The sequence below is a fragment of the Drosophila mojavensis genome, unplaced genomic scaffold (assembly GCF_018153725.1).
Source record: "Drosophila mojavensis isolate 15081-1352.22 unplaced genomic scaffold, ASM1815372v1 contig_16, whole genome shotgun sequence".
NCBI classification, from domain to species: Eukaryota; Metazoa; Arthropoda; class Insecta; order Diptera; family Drosophilidae; genus Drosophila; species Drosophila mojavensis.
The window spans coordinates 8,660,887-8,677,466 of NW_025318693.1; the positions used below are offsets into that span (position 1 = coordinate 8,660,887).

General features: G+C 37.5%; 4 protein-coding genes across 8 annotated transcripts; 2 read left to right on the forward strand and 2 right to left on the reverse strand.

Annotated features, from left to right (window-relative positions):
* Positions 1-3,689: 3,689 nt before the first annotated feature.
* LOC26527482 (thyroid transcription factor 1-associated protein 26) lies at positions 3,690-11,655 on the reverse strand. 5 transcript variants are annotated; one of them, XR_006356687.1, is made up of 8 exons: positions 11,480-11,654; positions 11,163-11,415; positions 8,204-8,945; positions 7,517-8,139; positions 7,388-7,452; positions 6,417-6,891; positions 5,853-6,353; positions 5,703-5,790 (listed from the first exon to the last, which is right to left on the reverse strand). XR_006356687.1 is itself a non-coding variant. In XM_044007485.1 (3 exons), the coding sequence occupies exons 1-2, from the start codon at positions 11,579-11,581 to the stop codon at positions 11,176-11,178; spliced, it is 342 nt and encodes a 113-aa protein (XP_043863420.1). In that variant the 5' UTR covers positions 11,582-11,654; the 3' UTR covers positions 8,076-8,945; positions 11,163-11,175. The 5 variants fall into 5 exon arrangements, 2 of the variants coding, with proteins under 2 accessions (XP_043863420.1, XP_043863421.1); XR_004364900.2 differs by lacking the exons at positions 7,388-7,452; positions 7,517-8,139; positions 8,204-8,945; positions 11,163-11,415; positions 11,480-11,654 and adding exons at positions 3,690-3,771; positions 3,840-4,653; positions 4,716-5,232; positions 6,947-7,360 and having other exon boundaries at positions 5,295-5,790; XR_006356688.1 differs by lacking the exons at positions 7,388-7,452; positions 7,517-8,139; positions 8,204-8,945 and having other exon boundaries at positions 11,480-11,655.
* Positions 11,656-11,710: 55 nt separating this feature from the next.
* Positions 11,711-12,966, forward strand: LOC26527255. Its single transcript, XM_015166678.3, has 2 exons — positions 11,711-11,870; positions 11,931-12,966. The coding sequence occupies exons 1-2, from the start codon at positions 11,773-11,775 to the stop codon at positions 12,817-12,819; spliced, it is 987 nt and encodes a 328-aa protein (XP_015022164.1). The 5' UTR covers positions 11,711-11,772; the 3' UTR covers positions 12,820-12,966.
* LOC6572980 (mitochondrial transcription rescue factor 1) lies at positions 12,908-13,714 on the forward strand. The gene is made up of 3 exons (XM_001999046.4): positions 12,908-13,222; positions 13,277-13,349; positions 13,415-13,714. The coding sequence occupies exons 1-3, from the start codon at positions 12,921-12,923 to the stop codon at positions 13,616-13,618; spliced, it is 579 nt and encodes a 192-aa protein (XP_001999082.1). The 5' UTR covers positions 12,908-12,920; the 3' UTR covers positions 13,619-13,714.
* LOC6572979 (membrane metallo-endopeptidase-like 1) lies at positions 13,638-16,147 on the reverse strand. Its single transcript, XM_001999045.4, has 2 exons — positions 14,823-16,147; positions 13,638-14,766 (listed from the first exon to the last, which is right to left on the reverse strand). The coding sequence occupies exons 1-2, from the start codon at positions 15,969-15,971 to the stop codon at positions 13,759-13,761; spliced, it is 2,157 nt and encodes a 718-aa protein (XP_001999081.1). The 5' UTR covers positions 15,972-16,147; the 3' UTR covers positions 13,638-13,758.
* Between the last annotated feature and the right edge of the window lie 433 nt (positions 16,148-16,580).

Sequence of the window (16,580 nt, forward strand, 5' to 3'; positions counted from 1 at the left end):
ATAAAGGTGTAGAAGATATAATTTTACAACTGGTTTTCGATAAGGTTTTTTATCGATAAAAAAAGATCGGGATGAGTTATCGATTTTTAATGATAAACTTGATATGCGCGCTGTAATTACGAACATTTAAAAAAATTTGAAGTCTCTAGCTCTTATATCTTCTGAAATCGACGCGTTCATACATACGGACAGACGGACAGACGGACAGACGGACGGACGGACAGACGGACAGACAGACGGACAGGGCCAAATCAACTCAGCTCGTCGCCCTGATCAAGAATATATATATTTTGTGGGGTCTACCACGCCTCCTTCTCCCTGTTACATACATTTCAACAAAACCATTATACCCTGATTTCCCATTGAAAATGGGTTCAGGGTATAAAAATTTGTTCAAGTATGTTTCCATAGGTCTGTAAGTAGATGCGGTAGATGGTATACAATTCTACGGCTAGAGAAGTCGAACTGTGAAAGATTTGATTTGTTTCGCCCAAAAGTGAATGTAGGTATATCATTTATGTTTGATCTGTAGATAACATAAAAAGGAAATAACTTCCCAAGCTCTAAAGCCCAAGAGAAATTTGGAGATGTTGACTAGTGCTTAAAATTCAAGAAATGAAGAAGACATATCTTTCTAGAGTTATTTGCAATCTAAACAGCAGATGATTACATATTTTTAACATTTTGATTCTCAAACCAATATACTCAGTTCGCTCGATGAAAGCCTATAGAAAACCCCGTCGTAGATTTATGTGAACGCCAGGGCAAAAGTTTTGCCAAATTGTTGGAAAAACATTTCACGGTCCGGCGAAAGCGAAAATTCTCTGATTTGGGTGTTAATTCGGGCTCGGAAACTCCATCCATGATATTCTCTTCACTTTGTCTTAATCTGCACTGCGCTTTCGCTCGTCGAAATTGGGCATGAAAATGAAAACGAAACTCTCTGCTTGTTTATTGGTGTTTGCAATCGGTGGAATTTAATTAGCCTGCCAAGTCGTTAGCAAGATTCGAAAAGTAAGATTCAGTAAAATATGCATGCGATTCAGTGGATGGCCGGGGTTGAGGGCCGAGCATATCTAGACGCAACAAATATTTGGGCTCATTGACTCTGTGTTCATTAAGGAAAACAGTCTGAAATCTAGCTTAGAATATGTTAATTCGAATATGTTATTATTCTTTTAAGTGAAGTGAAGGTTCAGGTGCGAGCTAATGTGTTGACAGAAATCGAAATAATATTTGTTCTTTTTGCTGTGAAGTTAACTTTTATTGAATAATTGAATATTATATTATTGAAATATATTCTACATTAGAAATAAACTGCTGCATCTCAGTGTTTTACTTTAAGATCTGAAAAGAACAACAAAATTATAATACATATATTAATTCAATCTTCATTGAATAGTAATTGAATATGAACATTTATTTATATGAACATATATTTATTTTGGCGGCTGCGGGGCTTGATGCTTCGGGCTATGTCGATGGATTTTTTTGGGCATTGGTGCTGCAGAAATATCTGCGAGACGTTGCAATCGGGCGTTACCAATTGCAGAATACTCATTTACATCCCATTAGCAATTTAGTAGCTAAGTTTTAAGTTTCTAGCTCAAATACTGTAGAAAATGTCGACGAAATACGTGACGTTCTAAATACTAGCAAAAAATGAGGTCTCTACATTTTTGGACAGTTCTTAGAACGAGCTAACGGTAACCAAATTGCAATATTATGCTCACGCTAAAAAAAATGTGAAAATTACAGGGTCTTTTTCGATATGCCACTCCCCTAAAGAGGCTTAACAATTAGTTTTGGGCCATCGATGTAGGAGGTTACCAGAAACTTAACTATTCATATATTATAATTTGAAGCTTCTAGCTCTTAAAATTGTAGGAGATATAAACTCCTACGGTTTTCCACGGATGGTCAAAAAGGGATGGTTGGATGGTTGAAAAGTCATATATCCACCATAGCTTGTTGTTCTTGATTCAGCTTTCTAGCTCTTCAACTAATGTGATTTCAGTTATATCGGAAAACTCATCTTCCAATTTGCCAAGTGGACGGATTGGGAAAGTTTTAGCACTATAAATCGGAGATTGCGTGAATACGGACAGACTGACGGTCAAAACGTGAATGAGTTCAAAAAGCCACTAACTCTGAAAATATTTCATTTCACAGTTCGAATTCACAAGAGACTTCTAATTCAGTGATGCGGCATTCTTAAATAATTACAGATCACATATAAATATATTGGGTAGTCTAAAAAGTTTTTTCGTATTTTGCCAATAGATGTCGTTGGCGTCGTATATCTCCAGTGCTACCAATCACATTGTGTACACATTGTGGTGTTCGATTGGTAGCACTTTAAGCTTCGATTGCCAAAAAAAAAAAATGTAATTCAAAGAATTTGAAAAAAGTTACAGCTGTTCAAAAATGAGTGAAAATAAAGAAGAAATTCGCTATATTTTGAAATTTTTGTATAAAAAAGGGAAGAATGCCACGCAAGCCACTAATGAAATTTGTGATGTTTACGGTGACGATGCTCTATCAGTTCGTGTAGCACAACAATGGTTCGCACGCTTCCGTTCAGGAAATTTCGATGTGAAAGATGCACCTCGCTCTGGTCGACCAATCTTTGAAAAAGTCGATGAAATTATGGAAAGGATTGACCAAGACCGTCACATAAGCAGCCATGACATCGCAAATGAACTAAACATTCATCATCAAACGGTTCTGAACCATTTAGAAAAGGCTGGCTACAAAAAAAAAGCTCGATGTATGGATACCACATGAATTGTCTGTGAAAAATTTATTGGACAGAATTAACATTTGCGATTCTTTGCTGAAACGAAATGAAATCGAACCATTTCTGAAGAGAATGGTAACAGGAGACGAAAAATGGATCAAATACGACAATAATGTGCGAAAAAGATCATGGTGCAAGAGTGGTGAAGCTCAACAAATGGTCGCAAAGCCAGGATTGACGGCTCGAAAGGTAATGCTGTGTGTTTGGTGGGATTGGAAAGGAATAATCCACTATGAGCTGCTTCAGCCTGGTCAAACGATTGATTCGACACTTTACTGTGGACAACTGATGAGATTGAAGCAAGCAATCGAAAAAAACGGCCAGAACTGATCAACAGAAAGGGCATCGTATTCCATCAGGACAACGCCAGACCACACACATCTTTGATGACCCGGCAAACACTGAGAGAGCTTGGCTGGGAAGTTTTAATGCATCCACCATATAGCCCTGACCTTGCACCTTCGGACTACCATTTATTTCGGTCAATGCAGAACTCCCTTAACGGAGTAAAGTTGGCTTCAAGAGAAGCCTGTGAAAATCACTTGAAGCAGTTTTTCAAAGAGAAACCACGAAAGTTTTACACGAATGGAATTATGTCTCTAGTGGAAAAATGGCAAAAGGTGGTCGACCAAAATGGTGCATATTTGATTTAATAAAGTTTATTATAAATATTTAAAAATATGATTTGAAGTTTCATTACAAATACGAAAAGACTTTTTAGACTACCCAATACTTATGTATATACTTATATATATCAGTGGAAAATTTAATTGCGATGACCTTTCCGAATCTCTATTATCAGCGTGGATTTAGCCTTGCAGAGTTTGCAAGCTTTGAAGCGTTGAAGTAAACAAGCAGCTAATGTTCTCTAAAAATTTAAAATTGAATAAACATTTATATACACTTAACAACTTTATTTGAATACATATAAATACAAAACAAACAAACTGCAGCTTAGCCAATGTGAATATCTGCAATGACCAAGAAAATTTTGTGAACAATTTTTCGATAAATATTTAACTTCATTATTATAACTTACTATTGTGATGTATATTTATATTTATTTTTGGCAGTTTGAAGCGGGGCTTTACTTTGCGCTTTGGTGCTGCCAAAACATCGCTGAGGCACAAAAAGATGCCAACAATAAAAAGCCACTGAAACTTAAAGTATTTCATATCGAGTATAGGTAAGAATGTTTTAGCAAATATATAGGGAGTTTGCGGGCAGATGAAGCTGTCACAGCTTGAGCTCACCTGGAAGACTTCAAATTAATCAGCAATGCGACGACCTATTTATTCTAATCTCTGTTATCAGCTTGGAATTAACGTTCAGCAAGAAAGCGAAAGTAATTCCCCAAGGCAAAGTAATTCCCAAGGCAAGACAAAAAACCCAATGTGAAAGCCAGCGGGTATTCTCAACGCAAAGATCAACATCAAACACGATAGCACAAACACTGGGCATTCCTATAGTATATAACTCTTCAATATCGATATATTAGCAATGTTGCGCCCTCTGTTGTAGCTTAAGATTTTGAATTAATAAATAGAAAGAAAACAAGTCCTGAGTCCCTAAATCAACCGAGTCCCTTAGTAGAGACTGGCACATAAATCAAGAATTTCATTTTGAAAATTAGTTGCTGTAAAAGCAATAACTGTTCATTATCGACTTATAAACGATACGGATGCCGCTGAAGAGCCTTGAATATAAATTTGCTTATTAGCTAACTGAGAGAAGCAAAATATTACAAGGAAATTTGATCCAACATTCTGCATTCCTTAATAAAAACTAGTTTTCATATAATTCCATAAATCGAATTTATTGAGAAGGTGCAGCTGGCTTTTTTTGAGTGACTTCTGCAAGAAAAAGCTAAATGTAAGAAAAACATAAACATTATTTATTATCAATTATAACTTACTTATACCACCAACGTCGACTGAAAGAACTGGAAAGCTGAAATCAAGAAATGGACGCGGCTCTGGTGAAACAGCACCGATGCATAAAACAAAGAATAGAAGCAAAGCAGATTTTGACTTGAAGAATTTCATTTTAAAATCAGTTGAGAGCTGACGTTGTCGCAATTAGAAGTCGCTTGAAAGACTATTACTTTTGCATCGAAGAGATATTCTTTAATACGCTGTGAAATTGTCCAATTACTTAATTAGCATATATAAATTGTATTATAAGCTAAAAACAACTATTAAAGACTTTTCGCCTCTTAGTATTCCCCTCAACTTGCGGTAAATAGCAATAATTATTCATTATCGATTTATTAACGATATTACAGCAGCTTGAGAAGAACCTAAAATATGATTATTAAATAACGGAAAGAAGAAATTTGATCCCACATTCTTCATTCCTCAATAAAAACTTGATATACAATTCCATAAATCAAATTTATTGAAAAGGTTGAACTTTTGATTTTCGGTTGATTGCTGCAAGCAAAAACTAAATGTAAGAAAAACATGAAAATTATTTATGATGAATTAAAACTTACTTATACCACCAATGTCGAGTGTGAAGAGTGGAAAGCTTAAATCAAAAAAGGGACGCGGCTCTGGTGAAACAGCGCCGACGCATAAGACAAATAAGAGAAGCAAAGCAGATTTTGACTTGAAGAATTTCATTTTAAAATCACTTGAGAGCTGACGTTGTCACAATTAGAAATCGCTTCAAAGACTATCTAATGCAACGAACCGATATTTTTAAATACAGTTTAGAACCTTTAAGCTAGTATGCTATACTTAAATTGCATTATGGGCGTAAAAATGTGTGAAAAAAAATATATTAGAGCTGTTTCGGCTGTTAGTATTTCCCTCGGCTTGCTCCAAAGATCAACAACTACTATTTTTTATTATTACTTCAAGATTCCTTAATAAATAATGAGAAAAAATATGACCTGACATAATGTTACATAGAAAAACTATATATTTTATTATCGAAGCCTAGTTTTTTACAATTCCATGCAAATAACTTATTAGCTTAGCCTACGTCTGAAAGAAAAACTGAAATGTAAGAAAAACATATGTAAATTATTCTTAATAAATGAACTTACGTATACCACCGACGTTGACTGTAAAGATGGGTACGGTTAAATCTAAAAAGCGAAATTGGCTTACTACTATTTCAGTGTTGCGTAAAGCAAGGAATATGAGAAAATGGGGCTTCAACTTGAAGAATTTCATTTTAATTAGCTAAGAGCTGAAGTTGTCACAGTTTCAAATCGCTTGAAAGACTGTTTCTTATACTTCGATGCGTTATTCTTCAATATGTTAAGAAATTGTCTTATTACCTAATTATCATGCTTAAATGTGTGAAAATATTTATTAGAGCTGTTTCGTCTCTCAGTATTCCCCTGGACCCTTCTTAAATAGCAATAAGTATTCATTATCAACCGTTAAACGGTGTTACGGCCCATATCTCAAGATTTTCTAGTAGACAATGAAAAAAAAGCAAGCCTCGCAAAATTTCACATTGCAATATCTTAATTTACTTATAGAAGCTTCTTTTTATACAGTCGGCAAGCATCTAATTTATTTACGATCCCAATCTATGTCTGCAAAGAAAAATTATATATAAAAGAAATCTATGAAAATTATTTCAATAAATTATAGCTTACATATGCCACCATTGTGGATTGTTGCGTCTGGTACATTTATATGTAAAAAGCGATTCTGCTCTGCCAATACATCAGCATTTCGTAAAGTAAGAAGTACAAGAAAATGAGATGCCAGCTTGAAGAACATCATTTTGAATATCAGTTGGGAGCTGAAATTGTTACAGATCGAAATCTCTCGAGCGACTATTTCTCAATCAACAAAGCGATCGTCTTAAATGCGTTGTCAAATTGACTAATTATCGTACATAACTTGTATTATAAGCGAAAAAAAACTTCAGTAAAATAGCAATAAGTATTCATTATCGACTTATAAACGATGTTACGGCCTCTGATGAAGGGCTAGTTTTTTTTTAATAATAAAAAAGAACAGGTCATGACAGATTTTGCAATTATTTATTTATTTATAGAAACTTGGTTTTATATAATTCCGTGCATCAAATTTAATTACAATCTCAAGCTTAGCCTTAGCCCACGTCTGCAAAGAAAAATTAAATGTTGAAATTTATTATTTGCTATGAATTATAGCTTACGTAGACCATCATTGTTGACTGTTAGGCCTGCTATGTTTACATTTAAAACGCGTTGATTCTCGTTCAATACATCAACGTTGAATAAAACGAGGAATACAAGAAAATTAGATGCCAACTCGAAGAATTTCATTTTGAATATTAGTTGAGAGCTGAAATTGTCGCAGTTTCAAATCGTTCGAAAGACTATTTCTTATACAGCGAGGCGATATACCTAAATAAGTTGTAAAATTGTCTAATTTCATAATCTATTCTCATGCTTTAATTACATTATAAATGTGTGAAAATAACTATTTAAGTTGTTTCGTCACTCAGTATTAACCTGGACCCTTGTTAAGTAGTAATAAGTATTCATTATCAATTGATTAACGGAATTGCGGCCCATACCTCAAGATTTTTTAATAGACAATGGAAAAAAGCATTTCAATATCTTTATTTACTTACAGAATCTTCATTTTATACAATCGGCAAGCATATAATTTATTTACAATTTCAAACTTAGCCTATGTCTGCAATGAAAATTTATATATAAAAGAAACCTATGAAAACTATTTGCGATGAATGATTACTTACGCACGCCACCATTGTTGATTGTTGCGATATCTACGTTTACATCTAAAAGGCGTTGATTCTTCACCAATACATCAACATTGCATACAACGAGGAATACAAGAAAATAAGGTTCCAACTTGAAGAATATCATTTTCAATATTTGTTGAGAGCTGAAATTGTGTCAGTTTCAAATCGCTTGAAAGACTGTTTCTTATGCAGCGAAGCGATATACTTGAATACGTTGTGAAATTGTCTAATTTTATAAACTATTCTCATGCTTAAATTGCATTATAAATGTGTGAAAATAGCTATTTAAGTTGTTTCGTCATTCAGTGTTCCCCTCGACTTCAGTTAAATAGCAATAAGTATTCATTATCGACTGATAAACGATGTCATGGACCCTGTTAAGGATCATTAATTAAAAAAAGCCCATTAAAAATTCAGCGTATACTGGATTTGGTAAACACCATAAATACTTGATCTGGGCGACGAACCGAGTCGATTTAAAACAAAAAGAGAACATTTTAATGGAATACAATCCCTTTTTGGAATCCAACACACTTCATTCATTTACAAATGCTTGATTTAAAAAAATTCTATATATCTAATTTATTGGCAATCCCAAGATTAGGCAGTGCTTATTTCTGCAAGGAAGAATTGAGTGCAAACTAAGCATATTGAAAATATTTCAGAAATATTGTAACTTACTTATACCACCAACATCGATTGTAAAGAGTGGTACGTGTAAATTAATAAATGGTCGCGGCGCCGCCAAATTATCCCGGATGCTTAAGGCGAGGACAACAAGAAAAATACCTTCCAACCTGAGCCAGAGTTTCATTTTGATATTAGTTTAGCTTAGTTGAAATAGCTTGAAAGACTGTTTCTTATAATTCGCATTGATATTCTTAAATACGTTGTGAAGTGCTCTAATTACATTTTAGAATCTTTACTATCATGCATCAATTGCATTAGAAGCGAAAAAAAATGTGTGAAATAACTCTTTAAGTTTTTATATACCTACAATATTTTATATTGTATGTATGTATGAGATGTGATAAAAAAAAATTCAAATTTAGGCTTGACACAATTTACATATACAGTGGACCCTCGGTTAACGAACGCCCAAGCCCAATGTTTGATAAGATTAACAAAATTGTTATCGAACATTGTTACAATGAGCAATGGGTCATTGTAAAAATCTACAATAAGAAATACAGAAAATTATATCATTGATTAACTTGCTTCATTATAACTAACTATTGAAATTATTGCTTTTCTGTACAATTCGACGGTAAAAATATTAGTAATCAATATAATTATATTTATTTCTATACTTTATTATTATCTATTACAAAATTAATATTATTTGAAAACCACTAATTTATATATAACTTATTTCTATGCATATGTGTATTTCAAAAATATTAAGCTTGATGGGATGGGATATCTGTAAAGGTAAAGAAAATTTGATAAAATCATATAAAACATTTTTATACTTTGATTAAAAAAAGATAATTTCATGAGGATATATAAATTATTATTATGTTTTCATTAATATAATGGCTACTGTTAATTGAGGGCAATATACTTGGCATCGCGCATCAGTGCTCTCGAAATTCCCCGGATGTATAAGGCAACAAGAAAATACCACTGAAACATGAATAATTTCATTTTGAATATTCAAAATAATCAAACAAAATGTAGCGTCACAGTTTGAAGTCAATGCGAAATTGCTAAATGCGAGAGTGTCTAGTGGCCTTCGAGAATCTCTTATCAGTTTGCAATGAATTTTGAACCCCGAAACAAAATGTACCAATCGGAGAGCAATGCGTGCTTTGACCCATTGAGCAAGCATAGGGTATGTCTATTCATTGGAATAGACTAATATAAACATGCATAAATTGCATTATAAGCGACGTAAATAAAAGATTTTAAGTGCTCAAATGCGTGGAATCAGGCACTGATGCCACTTTGCCCCTCGGCATTTGGTTCGGCTTGCGTTAAATAGCCATAACTATTCATTATCGACATATAAACGATGTTACGGCCCCTGTCGAAGTGCTCATAACTTCAGATTTTATATTAAATAAACGAGACAAAGCGAACCCAAGCAAAATGTCACGCAGAAGAGGGGAGGGTTGGGCGTCCAGGCAGAGAGGGAGAGAGAGAGGCACACATATGCACGAGAATCCTTTTGACCCACAAAATTGAATATGTACATACATATATATATTTATATGTATGTACAACTGCATGAGAACCCTTTCTTCTGGTGCTACATCCTGCGTAATTCAATATTTGACTATATGAGATTTATGGCCACAGGGGCTAGCGCGAAGCTTCCGGCGTTATAGAGAGAGTGAGAAAGCGGCGTCCTCTTTTTTTTTCCTTTTTTTATTTGTATAAAGTATAATTTTTGATTTAGTGCGATTTTCGTGTCAACGCTGAGCCCTGATGTCGCGCAAAGCGTTAACGCAATAGTTTTGCAATATCCAATGTGCCAAGAGTGGAAAATACGTTTCTGTTTGCTTTGGCCAATGGCGGATATGAGACCACATGCTGGTTGTTATAGTCCCAAAGCCAAGCCAGGCCCGGACAGGCAGGACACGCAGTCCAGGCGGGTGGCTTAGCTTGAAGGGGGCCATGGAAAAGGAAAAACAATGGCATTTATTGCCATGTTGAACGATTATTTGATTTTTCACGCACTTAACGAAACTTAAAAACAAACAAAAAATAAAGCGAATGGAAAGTATTGGGCTTGCAGATACCCTATGCGAGGTAAATGAGATAATATTTCTAGAGTTGCCTGAAATGAAAAATTATATTACCTAAAATTAGGTACACTAACACTAACTTATAGATATTCTGTTTATAGATACATACATATGTAGATACAATTTCAGATAGATATATTCAAATGATTTTACCATATATAATATATATGACTAGAACATATTTCTCAATATTTTCTACTATACCCAATAATCTTATCCTTCGCATATTCTACAATTACTAGAAATTTGTTAATATATTCGAAAATCTCCATAATACTTAAGACACCAACTTTAAACATATGTGTGCTATTCAAGATTTTTTCTTCTAGCTGTCAGAGCGAAATTCCCTACCCGAATCAACTACAATAGGTATAAAGTAGCAACAATCCCACATTGATAGCGAGAGATGCGCGTAAAAATTTATTTTTATTATTATGTAAAATATATCAGACAGGAGTAGCAGCAGCAATGGCAGACAGTAGAAAGTCAAAAATTCAATAGATGCATGGATGGCAACAAATTGCTTTGTTTGTCGACCTTCCCATTGAATTCGAGTGGGAATTAGTTGAGGGAAAGCGCCCACGCGCTTATCAAATGGGGTTGGCACGGCAACAGGATACAAATGCCAGTTGATAAGGCGTTAAAAATGTTTTGCCAAAAACCAATTTGCCGAGCAGAAAATTTGCATATGAGTGTGTTATATGTATATATGCTATATGCTGGCAGCTGGAAGAAGTACGTAATCAAAGGGTTGCGTACGGCCGGAAGCGAAGGGCGTGAAAATTTATTGCAGGTTGCATTAAATTTAATTTGAAGCGTGCGCGGAAACTTTAAAATGTGGCGCTCTTTCCGTCATACAAAAAGCTATTTTGATATTGTGATTGAGTTACCTGAGTGCCCTTATCATTGGCGTCTCTTCATTTCCTCGATTTGCTTGAGCAGCAGCTGCATACGATCCTTCATCAGGGGCTGGCCACGCTGTGTGCGCTTGCTGATGACTTTGGTCTTCTCCAGGCGCTGCTTTTTGTACGCCTTGATGCGTGCCTCCTTCTCGGCCTTGATCTTTTCACGTTCCGCCTGCGCTGCAGCAGCCTTTTGCTTCCGTATCATATTTCGTATTTCAGGCTTATTTGGTTTGTTGTCCTAATAAACAATGCAAAATGTATACGCCTTGCCGACTTGTAGCTATACAGTGTTTTTTACATACCGATTTCTGTTGTTTTTTCTTGAAGTTGGGCTTCAGTTTTTGACCAGCCCTTGCAGGCTTTTTATTAAATTTTCCCTGATTTTTTTGCGGTTTTGGCTTCATTGTTTTCTTTTTTAAATAAGTTTATAAACACAGCGGCACGTGTGGGAAACAGCTGATTAGAGACATTTCATTACTTTACATCACTGCTACTGGAAACTTGATCGATAATCGTGGTATTTTGGTCAAATTTAGCACATTTATACAAATGTCACTCGCGTGGACCAAACATATTTTATTCAGTTTGAACTGCAATGAGTCTGGCAGAAATTAAACAGAAAGAAGGCAAAGCTAAGAAGAATGTGCTGCCCAAGCTGCGCACTCTATTGGCCAATCCATATAAACAGCACAGGTAAGTCAATTGTAATTTCGCATTCAAAGTCACCAAACTAAGCTAACTAATTCGTTCCAGTCCCGTGCTGCCCGAAAGCGAGTTGCTGGAACTGCAACACATATTAAAATCTGCTTTAAATGAAAGTGAGCATACACAACAAGAATTTGTGACCCAGCATCACATACACCTGGGCTTGGAAAGCTCACTACGGGCTATTAATGGACGACGGTTCTCCTGCGTTTTCATTTCTCTCAGCTTAAGGCCTTCCCACCTAGTGCGTCTTATTGCAACCACAGCTAGTGTCAAAGCTCCAACAGCTCCCATCTATGCGCAACCCAAATTGGAGGATCTCACACATGAGATATTTGGAGTACGAGCGTTAGCGCTAGTATTACCGATAGACTTAAACAGTATAAGCTCCAAATTGGCCAAGTGGGTGGAAGTCCGAAGAAAACCTGTGGTCAAAAAAATCGTAAAGCCTTCGTCAAGAAAAAGTGAAAAGAAACGCACGGCGATAGAACAAGTTCTTATAAATACAGAAAATGAACCACAAGTGGCAAAGGCAGCTCCAACAAAGGAAAAGGAATGGAGTGGTGATTACATATCGTGTGCAAGTGATGGAGCCGTATTAAGGATTAGCCAATTGGATGCGCAAACAGAGGCGGAGCAGTTAAGCATAGCACTTAGCAAGCTTGGCAAGAAAAGTGCAAATAAAACAGAAATACCGGTAGTCAAAAATACGAAACAGGAAGAAGACGATGAAATAATAACGTTGGCAGCTAATGAGCCAATGGAAGTAGATACAGCTGTGGCAGTCGAAGACGATGAATTTCTGCCTGCTGAGCTGACAAATTATCAGCCGTTAACTCAGCATCAGATCTGTGCGAATCCAAACAAGAAACCCAAAAAGAAACGGAACAAAAACAAAAAGCAAAAAAACCAACCGCCACAAAACAAATCCATCTGATGGTTGGCAACGCCAACAGCTAAAACAGCTGTTGAATTTTAGGTTATGTATCGTTTATATATTATTTTATTGTTATCGTAATTTTAAAAGGCCGCATAAAAATGCTGCGCAACATACGGCAAATTGTACGCATACGGAAATGTTTAACTCTACCGCTATTTAATTTAACCACTGCAACAACAGCAACGGGGGCACTGAGAGTGGTCAAACAAGCATCGCTGCATACAAGTTCAGTTTCATATAAATATGACAAGAAATCATCGCGAAAGTCGGACGACATTGACTCGGATGATGAAGACGATGATGAATTTAAAGACGAACGTGATTCCAAAGTAGTTAAGACCAATGTGAACTCATTGCGTGCGGATTTAATACTAAAATCCGGACTAGGCATGGCCAGAAAGTAAGTATTTCATACAACAAATTGCGCTCAATAAAACGAACTCAATATTTACAGCAAAGTGGAACAGAAATTCTATGAAAGCAAAATCCGCGTAAATGGAAAGAAGTTGATGAAAAAGAGCGAGCAGGTGAGTTAAGATCATCAACAGTAACAACTTTTGTCGCATTATGTTATTCTTAATTCTATCTACAGCTCGAGGTTGGCGACGAGATTGATGTAATACGCGGCTACAGTCAGACGAATCCCTCTCATTTGGTTATTGCACGTGTTATTATACTCTCTGCCGGAGAGCGTGATGACGGACTCAGTGTGAGCTTGCGTCGCTATAAATCGCTGCTGATCGACAACTACAGCGGCCCGAATGCCTACAAATCATCAGAGCCCGTGCAACACTAAACCGCAGAATACCAATGAATATAATTAACAAACCCCATTTTATGTGGCATGCCTTGTGTTTACATTTATGTGAAACAAACGCGTCTTAATCAATTATTTCATGGATTGTTCCTCTTGCTTATCAGCTCCGAATTACGTCGTTACCAGACGCGGCATTTGTTCGCTATCGGATGCATTGGACTGCCACGCTCGCAATGGTATGCTGCCGCAAAGTCCTCGTTGTTGGTGACGGCACCGAGCACCCTATACTTGTCCATGGGATGCTCGTTGGTTAGCTCCTCCCAATAGTGCTTCTCCTCATAGTCGGCACACCAAAGCTGCGCAAAGCCAAGGAAGAACAATTGCTCCGGCGACAGATCCAGGCCAGGCATCTGCTCATCCCGATCCACATATGAGGCATTATTCTCGCCATTCAGTTGCAGCTGTTTCATGTGATTGCGATATGCACTCATAGATTCACGCAAACCTCCACTGTCTGCAATACTCTCATCCTTTGTCTGATTGCCGTTGATGTTGCGATTGATTTCCGGTATAAGATAGTTGTTGAAATGATCCACAAAGCACATGGAACGCTCGTTGAACACCTCGCCCGACTTTTTCGACCACCAATAGCGTGATGTACCATTGCTGTCGTACGTGGCCCCAATAGTGTCAAAGCCATGAGTCAACTCGTGGCCCACCAGGTAGCCGATGGTTCCAAACTTCAGTGAGTTGGGCCACGCTTGATCGTAGCTCGGCGGATGGAGTATGCCGGCCATAACATTAATGGAGTTGTCCAAGTTGTAATAGAAGGCATTTACTTGCATGCCCACCAGCAGTTCCAGCGGCTTCGTGTCATTCGTCAGGCTCTTATGATGTATGCCGAGATAACGCTTCATATAGGTGCTAAAGCGCTTCAAATTTATGTTATTTTCCGGAAAGTTATCGGGTTTAACAGTCAGATTACTTATTGCACGTATCAGACTTTCCGAAAGATTTTTATCCTGGAATGCACCGATGCGAGTGACAATTGTTGACTCCTTCAGCAGCGCCTCCTTACGCGTCTCCGCGTCCAACCAATTGGCATTATCAAGCAACGTGAGATGACTCTTGCGCAGCTCCGAAATGATGTTGGCAACCTCTGCACTTGCCTCCTCCGTGAAATATTTCTAAGCAAACAGGAAAGCTATTAAAATGGATACAATGGAGTTGAGACAATACGAACCACAAAGTAAAGCTTGTCCAGCAGATAGGGCATCGAGTATTGGATCGTGAGTATGCAGTGATCCCGCTGATATTTGGCAGCCTTCAATTTGGCGTCCATGGTGTAAAGCAACTTCATGGCCATATAGTTGGCGGCGGCCACTTTGTGCTTGGCGCACACCTTGTCCAGCTCGTAGTAGAAAAAGTCACAGTAGCGCTCAGCTGGATACGGGTCAAAACGTAGGTTGTTCCAAGAAATCTCATAGTATTGCTTCCATTGAGGAAATGGCTCTGTGACAAATTCATCCGTCAGCAGATCACACTTATCCGAATCCTCCTCGAAGCGATCTGCGATCTTCAGAATCTCACGCCAGAAGGCAAAGATACCGGCAATGACTTCGACAATCTTCTCTTCAGGCAGGCCGTAAGCCTCCAGATAGCCTCGCATGCGCTTCTCATTCAGCTTGTAGCCTTTGGTGTCATTGGTGGCGATGTTGTCGCTGTGCACAATGTAGTCGAAGCCCAACTCGGGCAGCTTGAAGTATGGCATGAACGGATATTGCTGCAGGTGTTTTTCATAGATGAGCCCTTGGGCGCCATAGTTGGTCAAGTGGGAGCTCATGTTGAACCAGCTGAAATTTGAAGCCAGCCAAGATTCGCCCTCGACTGCGGGAAAGCCACCAACAGACTTGATAAGCGCCAGATAAGCGGGGTCGGCCGCTGGCAGCGGATACAGCTCAGCGTTAAGGCATGCGTTATAGAATTGTTGTGTAATTCTCAGCTCAGCCCCATAGCCTAGATCCTCGGCCAGCGTTGTGTTCGCCAACAGCAGCTCCTCGGCCACATCGGCCAGCGTATAAACAATGTCCAGAAGATTACTACGCTTGTGCTGGGACTGTCGCTCCTGCTTCACATTCTTCCAGTTGCCACACGCGTACTCGTAAAAATCATCACAGGGCGCCACGCTGCGATTCATATAACTGAGCATTTGGGTCGCATAGGCCCTCAAATACTCAACATTGGGATTCGCTGGAATGGTGTTATCAATTGTGGCGTCATCAATCTCGGGCTTTGTCTCTGCAGCGGGCTTCGCTACGCAAGTAGCAAATAAAACGCTGACCGTTAAGGCAACAGCGCATATCAATGAATGTATTTTTTTAATCTCAATCATTTTCCTTTTCAACTGCGCGTTTACCCTTTCACAAATACAAAAGTGTAATCTACACAAGACAGTTTTTAAGTTTTGATTGATGGATTTGAACTAATGAAAATAATTACGCGCTCTCGAGAGGGAACTTTTTGCGCGTCTAATTCATTCAGAATCTAATTTCAAACTGTGTGGCCCGGCGCAACACACAAATTTGCTAGCATTAGCTCTCGCTGTTATTATCCGCGTACGTCGGTGTGCAGATAACGAATACATTATGTCGTTAAATCGAAAACATGACCTATTCTAAGCGTGGCAGATAACGTGCGTCGTATATTCTCTCATTAGCCAATTTAATGTGGCGTCCGTTTTGAAATTAAGTGCGCGCCACAGATTCAATCAAATTTATAGTTACCAACACCCAACGACTGATTTTTTCATCGATAGACTCGATAAGTCCCCAGATAACGATTAAAAAAGGTATGCTGTTTCCTAGCTGGAAAATTGCGAATAACCCTCGTCATATATTTTCCATTTGCTCGCAATGATTTATGCTATGCTCTGTTTAACAATTCTAATCATTTGATTTCACAGTAAATAGTTAAATAATTTGTAATTAATTTATTATTCCTA